This window comes from Salvelinus fontinalis, chromosome 1 (assembly GCF_029448725.1).
Source record: "Salvelinus fontinalis isolate EN_2023a chromosome 1, ASM2944872v1, whole genome shotgun sequence".
Lineage (NCBI taxonomy): Eukaryota > Metazoa > Chordata > Actinopteri > Salmoniformes > Salmonidae > Salvelinus > Salvelinus fontinalis.
Window position 1 is genome coordinate 67,955,737 of NC_074665.1, and position 15,304 is coordinate 67,971,040.

Sequence of the window (15,304 nt, forward strand, 5' to 3'; positions counted from 1 at the left end):
CTAACAGAACACAGAGGGTGTTCTTCAATGGAAGCCATCCAACATAATCCAAGTAAAATCAGGAATTCCCCAGGGCAACTGTCTAGGCTCCTTACTTTTTCAATCTTTGAGTAAAGCCAGTGTGTATATGTATGCGGATGATTCAACACTATACACGTCAGCTACTACAGTGACTGAATGTCCAGTCTGACACCTTCAAGTTCAGAGTTGTCATCCAAGACCCTCACCAGAAGAGGGATCCATTGTGAGCTTGATCTACAATCCATTGGTGACCATGGTTCCAGTGGTTCTGCCAGTGAAGAAGATCCTGCAAGAGCTGTGCAGACTGAACCTAGGCTGGGATGACTTCGTGCCAGATCAGCTTGCTCAGGAATGGTCGACCGGATGAAGGTGCTCCATCAGTAGAAAGACTTGAGTTGGTCAGTGCTTTAAACCCTCAGGCTTTGTAGAGTCACCGTTCGCTCAGCTGTATCACTTCTCAGATGCGAGTGAAGAAGGCTATGGTACAGTGTGCTACCTGCTGCAACGGAACAGCCACGATGAAGTACATTGTGCCTTCATCATTGTGAAGGCTAGAGTTTCTCTGCTCAAACATACCATTATTCCCCTTATGGAGCTCACAGCAGCCACCATGGCAGGACGCATGGACAACATTCTGAAAAGAGAGCTGTAGCTTGAAGATTCCGTTTTGTGGACGGATAGTACAGCTGTACTGAAGAACATCATAAACATGGCTCTTTATGTAGTTTTGAGTAATTGTTTCATGTTTAAGATAACAATTAGGGGCCGGTAATGTGGGAGCCAATTTAGGATTGTCAACATTAGTATAAAATACATTTCTTGGTTTACTTATTGTTAAATAGTTTAAGTCGTCTCGTTATTTTTTGTTGTGGGATACTGTCTTAAGAGACCATGCAGTGGCTCATGTCCACTCTATTTTGGCTTTTGGGTTTGTTTACATTTTAGAGCTCTAGTTGTAACTGACACTTTCAGCTGTTGTCATACAGTTTTCTTACCACATCCTAATTGTTATCCCTGTGGAAATAATTGTGCGTACCTGAAGATACTTACCTTGGTATTGTTACTTACTTGAAGATCTGTGGATACCTGTACACACTGGAAACCTGTGGAATAAAGTAATTTGGCTTTGGAGTCTGTGTTTGTTAGAGTGATGAGTGCGTCTGACGCGCATCGCTGCCCCTACATGGCATTTTGTTTTGTGTTATGTTTGTGAAGTAGAAAAACATAAACAAATGGTCAATTATGTAATCTAATAGGTTCATGGAGAAGGGGAGGCAGTATTGGTAAAGGTGTGTGTGAGGGTTTGTTTGTATGTGTGTGCATGCATGCGTGTGGTTGTGTGATTTTGGCAAGTTGCATGAGAGCTCTAAAGCAGCTGTACCTTCGAGTTAAAAAACTTGAGGTAGAAACCACAATGTAGAAATGAAACTGTGTAGGTGTGTTTTTTCCTTTATGGTGTGAGAAAGCTGCGAGATGTTCTGTGTAAGTGTGATTGTGTTTATTCATCTGTGTGCATTCTCAGTACAGGAAACCTCATTGGATTTGTGTTTAAACCATAGCACTTGTTTTCTGATTACACCGTGTAAGTGTGATATTCAAAAAGCAGAGACAGAAATGTGTGTATCCAACAGACAAATGAAGGCACAAGGAGAATCAGTTCAATTTTGTAAAAATAGTGCTCTTTAATATACATTGTTGAAATATCTTAGAAATATAAATATGTGCAAAGTTCAATCTTTAATTTCTCTTCTGAAATGCTTTTAGTTTTTTGTTGTTCCAGATAGTTGGGCTTGCACTGTCTGCCAGTCTAGTGGCGAGGTCATGAGCAGTCTTTATAAAAGACAAGTACTTCTGACACACACATGTAGCTGAGCTGGTGCGACACATTAGGTTGATATGACGATAATAGATGTTAAAAATTACAAACGTTGCTCTTCTACTAGCTAGGCTCCTATCAGGAAGACATGGATTTAGCTAAACACGACATCATCCTCTTCAAATGAAGGATTTGTTGTCTCTGTGGCCCAGTTTGAAAACAATCTTGCCTACTCATCCCTCACCACTCACTCACTATTACCGCTTCTCCCCCAATCATCCTTGCCTGTCCCCCCCCCTCATCCAGCCTCAGCCATACTCATCTTCAGCACTCTTCCCTCACCCTTCAATCCCTCACCATTCAATCCCCCCCCCGCACTACTGACTATGTTCGGCTTCGGTTTTTGTTTCTGACTGTGTCCCAAATGGCACCCAATTTTATATACAGTGCACTACTTTTGACCAGGGCTAGTGTACTTTAAAGGGAATAAGGTAGCATTTAGGACACATGTTGTTTCTGCCTGCCAGGAACTAAAATAAGATCCACTGTTAGCTTTGGGGTTGAGTGAGAGAGAGATCTATTTATTTATATAAATAAGCGAGTGAGCGGTGTTAGTGTTATCATAAATCTTCTATAGTGAGTAGATGGATGGAGAGATGGGAAGAAAGACAAAGACACAGAGGCATCTCCATCACATTCTAACAGAAGAGCTACCAAAGCTGCAGTTACAGTGCCGTGAAAATGAATTTGCCCCCTTTTTGATTCTCTATTTTTGCATATTTTTTCCAACATCGCTGTGGAGGAATTTAGGCCCACTCTTGCATGGAGAACTGATTTAACTCAATGACATTTGTGGGTTTTCATGCATAAACTGCTTGTTTCAAGTCCTGCAACAACATCACAATTTGGATTAGGTCTGGACTTTAACTAGGCCATTCCAAAACTTAAAATGTGTTGCTTTTTAACAATTTTCATGTAGACCTGATTGTGTGTTTTGGATCATTGTCTTGCTGCATGACCCAGCTGCCTCAGGTCCTGGACCACTTGCCTTAATAGACAGAACCATGAATTCTACTCTGTATCAGAGAATTCTACAGGAGAATGTCAGGCCATCCGTCTGTGAGCTGAAGCGCAGCTGGGTCACGCAGCTAGACAATGATCCAAAACAAACAATAAAGTCTACATGAAAATGGCTAAAAAGAAACAAATTTGAAGCCTTGTCAAAGTACAGACCTAATCCCAATTGAGATGTTGTGGCAGGACTTCAAACAAACAGTTCATGCTTGAAAACCCACAAATGTCAATGACTTAAAGCACTTCTGCATGCATAAGTGGGCCAAAATTCCTACACAGCGACGTGAGAGACGGATCAACAACTACAGGAAGCATTTGGTTGCAGTCATTGCAGCTAAAGATTGCACAATCAGTTATTGAGTGTAAGGGGGCAATTACTTTCACACACAGGGGCATTGGGTGTTGCCTAACTGTGTTTATGAAATAAGTATATAATTGTGTTATTTGTTCACTCGGGTTCCCTGTATTTAATATTAGGTTTTGGTTGAAGATCTAATAACATTCAGTATCAAAAATATGCAAAAGTAGAGACAATTTGAAAGTGGGCAAATACTTTCACAGCACTGTAAGCTGTATGTACATACGTACGTGGTGTCTTGTGTATGTTTGTGAGGCTAGTGGCTGTCTTCAGCCATGATCCCCCACACCCTCCTATGAGGCAATGCTAGTTGGCATACAGCAGTGGAAATGTGTACGACACCACACACACAAACACTTTCACTCTGCTTTTGGCCCCTTCGTTTGACATACTGCTGTTCTCCAGACACTCTCATTACGCTGCTCTCCTTGTCTCTCGCTTCCTTTCCCTCCCTCTCGCAGTCCATTGAGCCCATTCTACATGTCAAACAGGAGAAAAAGGGAGGAGATGAAAGCCTCTGTTGATCAATAGAAGGAGCTATACCTCAGCCACAGCAGCACAACAAACCCAAAACAACCTTCTGGCTACATTCCTAAAGCCACACACAGCAGTGTGTATGTGTTTGCATGCATGTGTGGCGGGTCCACGTTCTGCATTATCGACCTATCAATCTTTTTGACTACCCAATCACAGCACCCGCTGGGAGATTGGGTCACTGGCTGAGAGGGCAACGACTTTTAACCCTACCAGTCTCGTCTTGACTCCCATCAACGGTCTGTCCAGGAGCGGAGGCGTATCAATGGTTACCTATATTAGGCTCCCCTTGGTAAGAAAGCGGTGGCATCGATCTGGAACAGCTTACCCTTTCCAAATCCTATCCTCAACCGTTAGAGGGGAAACCCCAAACCTGAACTGTGTGAGTATGTGTGTTTTTGTTTGTATGTGTGTGTTAGATGGGGGCATCGTACTCCTCCAAGAAGTTCCTGAGTGTGTGAGGGAGCTGGTGTGTGTCGGGGCTGACCGAGCCCCCGAGGTGTCCGTTCAGGGTCCTCCTACACAGGTGTTGGAGGGAGGACAGGGAGGAGGGGAGGGGTCTACGCAGCTCCAACGGAACCTTCTCTCCCCCTGAGTGGATCAGATACACACTCCCAGTCCCCGACCCCACAGTCTCTCCTTCCGGCGCAGCCGTGCCTCCCCCCGCCCTTACCCCAGCCTCCCCCTCTCCTCCTCCTGCTGCTTCTCCACCTCTTCCTTCCTTCCCCATGTAGTGTCCAATCAGTTTGAGCACACAGTCGAAGCGCGGGGGCATGTGTGTGCAGCACGAGTCGGGTTGCAGGTAAAAGCTTCCCCCCTGGCTGTGGATACGGAGGTTCTTGGTCCCGCGGGCCGTCTGGACCGACAGTGTGAAGAAGTAGTGGTGGTCGGATGAGTCTCGAACCAGGAAGGTCCCGGGGGGCTGGGAGCGGAGCAGAGAGCTAGCCTCACGACCCCCCACTGCACCCCAGTAAAACCCACTCTCTTGTAGCTTACGCACTGCACACAGCACCTGAAGCAAGGAGAAGAATAGGTTACTTACTGTATATTATAAACTGGGTGGTTCGAGCTATGAATGCTGATTGGCTGAAAGCCATGGTATATCAGACTGTATACCACAGGTATGACAAAACCTTTCTTTTTATTGCTCTAATTACATTGGTTAGCAATTTATAATAGCAATAAGGCACCTCGGGGGGGTGGGGTATATGGCCAATATACCATGGCTAAGGGCTGTATCCAGGCACTCCACATTGCCTCGTGCTTAAGAACAGCCCGTAGCCACGGTATATTGGTCATATCCCACACCCACTCGTGCCTTATTGCTTAAAAATAGTTGATGACAATAACTACGATACATACACTGTCGTTTGACATATTCAATCTCTCCCTATCTGCTGTCCCCACTTGCTTCAAGATGTCCACCATTGTTCCTGTACCCAAGAAACTAAATTACTGTCCTGGGCTTCATGGCGGGCTGCCTCCAGGAGGTGAAGGTAGGCAACACCACCACTACGCTGATCCTCAACACGGGGGCTCCACAAGGGTGTGTGCGCAACCCCCCCCCCCCCCCCCCCCCTGCACTCCCGGTTCACCCATGACAGAGTGGCCACGGACTTCTCCAACTCAATCATCAAGTTTGAACACAACAACAGTCGTGGTTCTGATTACCAACAATGTCGAGACAGCCGGCAGAGAGGTGGTGAGGCATCTGGCTGAGTGGTTACAGAAAATAACCTCTTCCTCAACATTAAAAAGACAAAGGAGCTGATCGTGGACTTCAGGAGACACCAGAGGGAGCATGCTCCCATCCACATTGACAGGTCCACTGTGGAGAAGGTGAAAAGCTTCAAGTTTCCTCAGAGTACACATCACTGACAAACTGAAATGGTCCACCCACGCAGACAGTGTGGTGAAGAAGATGCAACAGCGCCTCTTCAACCTCAGGAGGCTGAAGAAATTCAGCTTGGCCCATAAGACCCTCACAAACTTTAACAGATGCACCATTCAGAGCATCCTGTCGAGCTGTATCACAGCCTGGTATGGCAACTGCACAGTCCAGAGGTTGGTGAGGTCTGCCCAACGTTGGCATCACCAGGGGCACACTGCCTGCCCTCTAGGACATCTACAGCACCCGGTGTCACAGGAAGGCCACGAAGATCGTCAAGAACCTCAGCCACCTGAGCCACAGCTTGTTCACCCCGCTACCATCCAGAAGGTGAGGTCAGTATAGGTGCATCAAAGCTGGTACAGAGACTGAAAAATAGCTTCTCTCTCAAGGCCATCAGACTGTTAAATAGTCACCACTAGCCGGCCTCTGCCCAGTACCCTGCCCTGAACTTTAGTTACTGTCACTAGCCTGCTACTCTCCGGTTACTCAAACCTGCACCTTAGAGACTGCTGCCCTATAGACATAGAACACTGGTCACTTTAATAATGTTTACATACAATTTTTTACCCAATTCATATGTCTATAATGTATTCTAGTCAAGGCCTATCCTATTTAACTATTGCTGTACATATACTATTCTTCAGATATACTACATATTCTAACCATACTCTCTCCATAATGTCTATACATCCCATCATACACACACACAGTACATTCGAAAAGTATTCAGACCCCTTAACTTTTTCCACATTTTGTTACGTTACAGCAAGAATAGGTTCAGACATTTTTGCAAATTTAAAAAAAACTGAAATAACATTTACATAAGTATTCCCGACCCTTTACCCTTTACTCAGTACTTTGTTGAGGCACATTTGGCACCAATTACAGCTTCGATTCTTTTTGGGTATGACCCTACAAGCTTGGCACACCTGTATGTGGGGAGTTTCTCCCATTCTTCTCTGCAGATTCATCTCTGGAGACCTGAACAGCTATTTTCAGGTCTCTCCAGAGATGTTGATTGGGTTCAAGTCCAGGCTCTGGCTGGGCCACTCAAGGACATTGAGACTTGTCTGAAGCCACTCCTGTGTTGTCTTGGCTTTGTGCTTAGGGTCATTGTCCTATTGGAAGGTGAACCTTAGCCACCCAGTCTGAGTGCTCTGGAGCAGGTTTTCATCAAGGATCTCTCTGTACTTTGCTCCGCTCATCTTTCCCTCCATCCTGACCAGTCTCCCAGTTCCTGCCGCTGAAAAACGTAGCCACACCATGCTTCACCGTAGGGATGGTGCCAGGTTTCCTCCAGACATTATGCTTGGCATTCAGGCCAAAGAGTTCAATCTTGGTTTCATCAAATCAGGGAATCTTGTTTCTTAGAAGCCTTTTGGCAAACTCCAAGCATGCTGCCATGTGCCTTTTACTATGCTGTGCCTTGATTGTATTACTGTTGATGATATCTGGAAATGTGCATGTACATCCTGGCCCATCTACTGTTGCTAGCCCCAATTCTGACTTGTGCTCTGATATCTGCTTCACTGATTTCTGCTCTCGTAAAAGCCTGGGTTTTCTGCCGTTAACACTAGAAGCTTATTACCTCAAATGTAATACAGCTCCAATCCAGATGTGTTGGTCATTACTGAGACGTGGTTAATTAAGGAAGTGTGTTTTGAATACTGATGTTAACCTTTCTGGTTATAACCTTTTTCGGCAAGACAGATCTTCCAAAGGTGGAGAAGTGGCAATCTTTACCAAGGATCACCTTCAGTGCTCGGTTGTCTCCACCAAGTCTGTCCCCAAACAATTTGATTTGCTGGTTTTAAGCATTCAACTTTCAAATAGCTCTTTGTTGACTGTTGCTGGGTGCTATCGTCCTCCATCAGCACCAGCCTGTTCCCTACCTGCCCTAAGCTCTCTCCTGGCCCCTTACTCTAAGTTTGAATTTGTCCTGCTTGGTGACCTAAACATGCTTAAACCACCTGACCAAGTCCTAAAGCAATGGGACTCCCTAAATCTTTCTCAGATTATTACCAATTCCACAAGGTATGACTACCATTCGGCCATCAGATTTGTCACCACTGCTCGTTATAGAACACATCACTGCACTCGACACTGCTCTATAAACTGGTCATCTCTGTATACCCATCGCAAGACCCACTGGTTGATGCTTATTTATAAGACCCTCTTAGGCCTCACTCCCCCTTATCTGAGATATCTACTGCAACCCTCATCCTCCACATATAACACCCGTTCTGCCAGTCACATTCTGTTAAAGGTCCCGAAAGCACACACATCCCTGGGTCGCTCCTCTTTTCAGTTCGCTGCAGCTAGAGACTGGAACGAGCTGCAACAAACACTCAAACTGGGCCGTTGTCTCCATCTCTTCATTCAAAGACTCAATCATGGACACTCTTACTGACAGTTGTGGCTGCTTTGCGTGATGTATTGTTGTCTCTACCTTCTTATCCTTTGTGCTGTTGTCTGTGCCCAATAATGTTTGTACCATGTTTTGTGCTGGTACCATGTTGTTATGTTGTGTTGCTACAATGCTGGGTTGTCATGTGTTGCTGCCTTGCTATGTTGTCGTCTTATGTCTCTCTTTATGTAGTGTTGTCTCTCTTGTTGTGATAAGTGTTTTGTTCTATATATATATAAAAATATCCCAGGCCCCCGTCCCCGCAGGAGGCCTTTTGTCTTTTGGTAGGCCGTCATTGTAAATAAGAATTTGTTCTTAACTGACTAGCCTGGTTTAATAAAGGTTAAATAAAATAAATAATAAAATACTGAGGAGTGGCTTCCGTCTGGCCACTCTACCATAAACGTCTAATTGGTGGAGTGCTGCAGAGATGGTTGTCCTTCTGGAAGGTTCTCCCATCTCCCCAGAGGAACTCTAGAGCTCTGTCAGAGTGACCATTGGGTTGGTGGTCACCTCCCTGACCAAGGCCCTTTTCCCCCAATTGCTCAGTTTGGCTGGGCGGCAAGCTCTAGGAAGTGTCTTGGTGGTTCCAAACTTCTTCCATTTAAGAATGATTAAGGTCACTGCTCTTAGAGACCTTTAATGCTGCAGAAATGTTTTGGTACCCTTCCCCAGATCTGTGCCTCAACACAATCCTGTCTCGGAGCTCTATAGACAATTCCTTCGACCTCATGGCTTGGTTTTTGCTCTGACATGCAACTGTGGGACCTTATATGTACAGGTGTGCGCCTTTCCAAATCATGTCCAATCAATTGAATTTACCACAGGTGGACTCCAATGAAGTTGTAGAAGCATCTCAAGGATGATCAATAGAAACAGTATGCACCTGAGCTCAATTTCGAGTCTCATAGCAAAGGAATTTCTGTTTTTTTAAAGATTCTAAAAACCTGTTTTTGCTTTGTCATTATGGGGTATTATTGTGTGTAGATTGCTGAGGATATGGTTTTATTTAATCAATTTTAGAATAAGTCTGTAACATAACAAAATGTGGAATAAGTCAAGGGGTCTGAATACTTTCCGAAGACACTGTATATGTATCCTAATGTTTCTATATTTATACATTTTATTTTTAACTTTTTAGATGTGTGTATTGTTAGATATTACTTCACTGCTGGAGCTAGGAACACACGCATTTCGCTACACCCGCAATAACATCTGCTAAATATGTGTATGCGACCAATAAAAGTGGATTGATTTATCAACAAGAGGAACCATATTATACTATGTTGTAAAGATAACAATTGGACAAACCAAGAGACTGGGGGAGGAATAATGATGATGAGGCTAGCTAGTTTACCTCGAGTACATGTGGAGCTGACTGACACAGTCATGACAGTATTTAACTGACCTGTTGGTAGTGTGCATGTGAGCTGAAGGGTTTATAGCGCAGGGGGTGCACACGAGACCCATGACCTCTGGGCTCTGGGGGGGTCATGCTGCTCATGGTGGGGGGGTCGCGCCTGCTGTGGGTTACCATGGCGCCCTGACCCCCACGCTCGGCTCGTTGACCGAGGGGTGGGGGGTCCAGAGCAGGGAGGGGCGAGGGAGAGTAGGGGGCAGGAGGGAGAGAGAGAAGAAGGGATGAAGAGGGTTTGCGATGTGGGGAAAGGGTGAGGGCGTGAGGAAGGAGGGGAGGAAAGGGAGCGATGACGTGAGGGAGGAGGGGGGAGAGGGCGTGAGGAAAGTGGGGAGGAGGGGGGTGCACACACGTTTCCCAGAGCGACGACACTGAGGAGCAGTCCAAAGAGGACCTCAGAGAGACCACCTACTGCAGACAGCTGCAGAGAGAAAGGAGAGAGAGAGAGAGCAGGGGGCAGAAATGTGTTATAATAGTGTTATCATACATTTTCTCTTGTGAACACTTCAAAGGTGTGAAGTAGTCTTTTTCCACTGATTCTATATGGAGGCCAACACATGGTGGAGTACATCTTCTGTATATAAAACACTTTCACAAAAACACAAATAGCTACACACCCACAAACATTCAGCTAGAGGTTTGAACCTCGATCCCTGTTGTCAGTCAGGTCATTATCATCTTTGACATTAAGGTCCAAATAACTGTGTTCACACACACACACACACACACACACACACACACACACACACACACACACACACACACACACACACACACACACACACACACACACACACACACACACACACACACACTATACGTGTACAGTGTTAAACAGCTCAGCTCAAACTCTCTTTTACCACTGGGGGGGGGGGGGGGGGGGGGGGGGGGGGGGGGTCAGAAACCGGGTTATTATGAATGAGTCCAGGTTCATTCTGAATAAATAACCTGATTCCCATGCAGCCTGCTGCTTTCACCAGCAGAGCTCTATGGTTCTCCGGTTTCATGGTAAATAGGCTACCCCCAGGTGGGTGGGTCTGGCCGTCTCACTGTGCTGCTGATCAGTGCATTTGAAGCAAGATGGAATGGGCCCAGCTCCATATTGAATAGATCTCCATTCACCAAGGACCGGTGCTAGTTGTTACTTGAAGCGGCAAGAGATGCCATAACTGCCCGCTCTGCAGCTGCTAAACATGGCTGAGCTGAGGCCCCTTCCAGCCACAAAATAGAAATGTGACTTACCCCCTAATTCTAAGAGAGTAGGCTGACTCGAGGAAACCTGGAGTTCCTCAAGGAGCCATTGCAGTCAATGGGTTCATATTTTCACCGTCGGTTAGTTGAGGGGTTCTTGGAACAACCTTTAATGTTTCAATATAGCAAAGGGTTAACATGAATAACATTTACTCTTACAGTGGGGACAAAAATAACTAAAAGTCATGCCTCCAATCTTCTGATAGGCTGTTGCCACTACAATATATTATTGAATAGGTTCAAAATGTAACCCCTTGCATCACAAAAAGGTTACTGTTATAAGCTTTACACAGGGGTTCCTTGAAGAACCTTTTCAGAGAGGTTCCTCAAGGAACAGTTTTGACCTGAAAAAAAGGTATGTGGCAATCTGTTGAACACCAAAAGGCTATTTGAGGCTTATTTCCTTCCAAGAGTGTACAACATAGCACTGTCTATCTCTGTGTGTCTATCTGGAATAAGGAGAATGAGTATAATACATCTCAAAAGCAAAGTCCTGTTCTGCATTACGCCATTAAACTGCCTGTAGTAGAGCTGGTTCCCTGTGATGTTTTGGAGGCACAAATGGCTTCCCATATCGCCGTTATGATAATCATGTTTTTGCGCAATTACAACGTCTTGCTTAACATGTGGACTGTTACACACATATGCAGTGTGCTATTTTATGCACCATTTACAGCACCAGCAGCACTCTATGCCCCGGTATGGAGCCTGTTTATTTACCTTGGAGATTGTTCCTGTTTCGGGGTCCAGCGTTCCTCTCCAGGGAGAAAATATCCAAAGTCCCCGAATGTCTATGTGTTAAATCATTTATTAACTTGGTCATTAACTCTGAATAGACTGCCTCTTCTAACCGACGGAGGAGTGTATCGGTAAAGACGTCGGCGTCCCCTCTCTCTCTCTCTCTCTCTCTCTCTCTCTCTCTCTCTCTCACTCTCACTCTTTCTCTCTCCAGCAAACGGAGGTAGCTGTGTTACCGCGGTCAACGAGTAGAGCGAAGGCTCCACCTCCTCAGCTCTGAGGTTCTTCCAGTAAATACACACACACGCGCGCGCGCGTTGGCAGATTTCCAATAAATAATCAGTGCGTGGCCTTTTACGGGAAGATTCCCGTAGTTATTGGCTGGTGAGTCCTCCCTTCCCATCCACTCCTCTGACAAGGTGAAACAGTTAAAGCCGTTTGCTTAGACTACCCTTGATAAAAACCACAATTCAAGCCTGACGACTAGCCTACTGCACCTATAAACAAAGTGTTACACAATACACAATTTAAACTCAAGCTTCCACAGTATACTATAGGCCCCTCAAACTCAACTCTGGAATCGACGCCAGTCACACTGCGTTTTTTCATTGTTACCGTCTAATGTACTGATTTATATCTGGGACACCAGGTGGGTGCAACTAATTATCATGTAGAACAGAAAAACAGCAGGCTCCGGACCTCGTATGGTAAGTTGTATAGCCTGTCCCTTCTGTTGGGTATAATGTACTCCAAAAATCATATCCAAATCAATACAACCGGTGTATACCTTTTATTTCATTTATTTATTTTACCTTTATTTAACTAGGCAAGTCAGTTAATAACAAATTCTTATTTACAATGACGGTGTCACGTTCCTGACCTGTTTTCCTTGTTTTTGTATGTGTTTAGTTGGTCAGGGCGTGAGTTGGGGTGGGCATTCTATGTTCTGTGTTTCTATGTTGGGTTAAATGTATTGCCTGATATGGTACTCAATTAGGGGCAGGTGTTTGACGTTTCCTCTGATTGAGAACCATATTAAGGTAGGCTGTTCTCACTTTTTTTTTTGTGGGTGATTGTTCCTGTTGCTGTGTCAGTGTTTGTGCCACACGGGACTGTACGGTATGTTATTTTGTTATTTTGTATAGTGTATTGTTTTCATGTTCATTAAATCATGGAAAATTACCACGCTGCACATTGGTCCTCTGATCCTTCTCGCCTCTCCTCGTCTGAGGAGGAGGACGACTTAGACTGCCGTTACAGAACAACCAACCAATCTTGGACCAAGCAGTGTAGCAACGGGCAGCAGCGGCAGCAGCAGCAGCAGCAGCGGGACCAGGAGAAATAGACTTGGGAGGGCGTATTGGACGGAAAGGGTTGCTACACATGGGAGGAGATCCTGGCTGGTAAGGATCGCCTTCCATGGGAACAGGTGGAGGCAGCTAGGAGAGCGAAAGCAGCTGAGAAGGGGAACCGGTGTTATGAGGGAACACGGCTGGCCAGGAAGCCCAAGAAGAAATCCCCAAAAAGAGAGCGGGAGTACGGGCAGACACCGTGTTATGCGGAAGAGCGCACGGTGTCTCCTGTACGCGTGCATAGCCCGGTGCAGGTTATTCCACCTCCCCGCACTGGCCGGGCTAGATTGAGCATTGAGTCAAGTGCCATGAAGCCGGCTCTACATATCTGGCCTCCAGTACGTCTCCTCGGGCCGGTGTACATGGCACCAGCCTTACGCATGGTGTCCCCAGTTCGCCAACACAGCCCAGTGCGGGTTATTCCACCTCCCCGCATTGGTCGGGCTACGGGGAGCATTCAACCAGGTAAGGTTGGGCAGGCTCAGTGCTCAAGGGAGCCAGTACGCCTGCACGGTCCGGTATATCCGGCGCCACCTTCCCGCCCCAGCCCAGTACCACCAGGGCCAATACCACGCACCAGGCTTCCTGTGCGTCTCCAGAGCCCTGTTCCTCCTCCACGCACTAGCCCTATGGTGCGTGTCTCCAGCCCGGTACCACCAGTTCCGGCACCACGCACCAAGCCTCCTGTGCGTCTCCAGAGCCCTGTTCCTCCTCCACGCACTAGCCCTATGGTGCGTGTCTCCAGCCCGGTACCACCAGTTCCGGCACCACGCACCAAGCCTCCTGTGCGTCTCCAGAGCCCTGTACGCACTGTTCCTTCTCCCCGCACTCGCCCTGAGGTGCGTGCCCTCAGCCCGGTACCACCAGTGCCGGTACCACGCACCAGTTTGAGAATTCAGTGTGCCCTGTTCCTGCTCCCCGCACTAGCCTTGAGGTGCGTGTCTCCAGTCCGGTACCACCAGTTCCGGCACCACGCACCAGGCCTACTGTGCGCCTCAGCAGGTCAGAGTCGGCCGCCTGCCCAACGCCGCCTGCACTGCTCGTCTGCTCAACGCCGCCTGCACTGCTCGTCTGCTCAACGCCGCCTGCACTGCTTGCCTGCCCAGCGCCGTCTGAGCTGACTGCCTGCCCAGCGCCGTCTGAGCCATCCGTGTGCCCAGCGCCATCTGAGCCATCCGTCTGCCCAGCGCCGTCTGAGCCATCCGTCTGCCCAGCGTCATCTGAGCCATCCGTCTGCCCAGCGTCATCTGAGCCGCCCGTCTGTCCCGAGCCATCAGAGCCGTCAGTCAGTCAGAAGCCGCTAGAGCCGTCAGTCAGTCAGGAGCTGCTAGAGCCGTCCATCAGTCAGGAGCCGCTAGAACCGTCCGTCAGTCAGGAGCCACTAGAGCCGCCAGCCAGTCAGGAGCTGCCAGGCCCGCCAGCCAGTCAGGAGCTGCCAGGGCCGCCAGCCAGTCAGGAGCTGCCAGGGCCGCCAGCCAGTCAGGAGCTGCCAGGCCCGCCAGCCAGTCAGGAGCTGCCAGGGCCGCCAGCCAGTCAGGACCTGCCAGGGCCGCCAGCCAGTCAGGAGCTGCCAGGGCCGCCAGCCAGTCAGGAGCCGCCCTTCAGTCATGAGCCGCCCTTCAGTCATGAGCCGCCCTTCAGTCATGAGCCGCCCTTCAGTCATGAGCCGCCCTTCAGTCATGAGCTGCCTTCCAGTCATGAGCTGCCTTCCAGTCATGAGCTGCCTTCCAGTCATGAGCTGCCCGCCAGTCATGAGCTGCCCGCCAGTCATGAGCTGCCCCTCAGCCCGGAGCTGCCCCTCAGTCCGGAGCTGCCCCTCTGTCCTGAGTTGCCCCTCTGTCCGGAGTTGTCCCTCTGTCCGGAGTTGCCCCTCTTTCCGGAGTTGCCCCTCTGTCCGGAGTTGCCCCTCTGTCCTGAGCTACCTCTCTGTCCTGAGCTACCTCTCTGTCCTGAGCTGTCTCCTCTATCTAGGGGGGACCTTTGTGAAGGTTCCTAGAACAGGGTCTGGGGCGAGGGTCGCCACTCAAAGGACGCTAAGGAGGGGGACAAAGACAGTGGTGGAGTGGTGTCCTCGTCCTGCGCCGGAGCCGCCACCGCGGACAGATGCCCACCCAGACCCTCCTCTTGAGTTTTAGGGGTGCGTTCGGAGTCCGCACCTCAGGAGGGGGGTACTGTAACGTCCTGACCAGAGTTCTCATGTGTTTTGCTTGTTTAGTGTTGGTCAGGACGTGAGCTGGGTGGGAATTCTATGTTGTGTGTCTAGTTCGTCTGTTTCTGTGTCCAGCCTAATATGGTTTTCAATCAGAGGCAGCTGTCAATTGTTGTCCCTGATTGAGAATCATATATAGGTGGCTTGTTTTGTGTTGGGATTTTGTGGGTGGTTGTTTACTGTCTTTGTGTTTTGTCTGCACCAGAAAGGACTGTATCGGTTTGCCACATTTTGTT

At 47.8% G+C, this 15,304-nt stretch overlaps 1 protein-coding gene across 2 annotated transcripts; it reads right to left on the bottom strand.

Moving 5' to 3' along the window:
• Window positions 1-1,678: 1,678 nt before the first annotated feature.
• LOC129860449 (suppressor of cytokine signaling 3-like) lies at window positions 1,679-11,918 on the bottom strand. 2 transcript variants are annotated; one of them, XM_055930842.1, is made up of 4 exons: window positions 11,490-11,918; window positions 10,761-10,876; window positions 9,510-9,939; window positions 1,679-4,815 (listed from the first exon to the last, which is right to left on the bottom strand). In XM_055930842.1, the coding sequence occupies exons 3-4, from the start codon at window positions 9,636-9,638 to the stop codon at window positions 4,219-4,221; spliced, it is 726 nt and encodes a 241-aa protein (XP_055786817.1). In that variant the 5' UTR covers window positions 9,639-9,939; window positions 10,761-10,876; window positions 11,490-11,918; the 3' UTR covers window positions 1,679-4,218. The 2 variants fall into 2 exon arrangements, with proteins under 2 accessions (XP_055786817.1, XP_055786826.1); XM_055930851.1 differs by having other exon boundaries at window positions 10,761-11,918.
• Window positions 11,919-15,304: the final 3,386 nt, after the last annotated feature.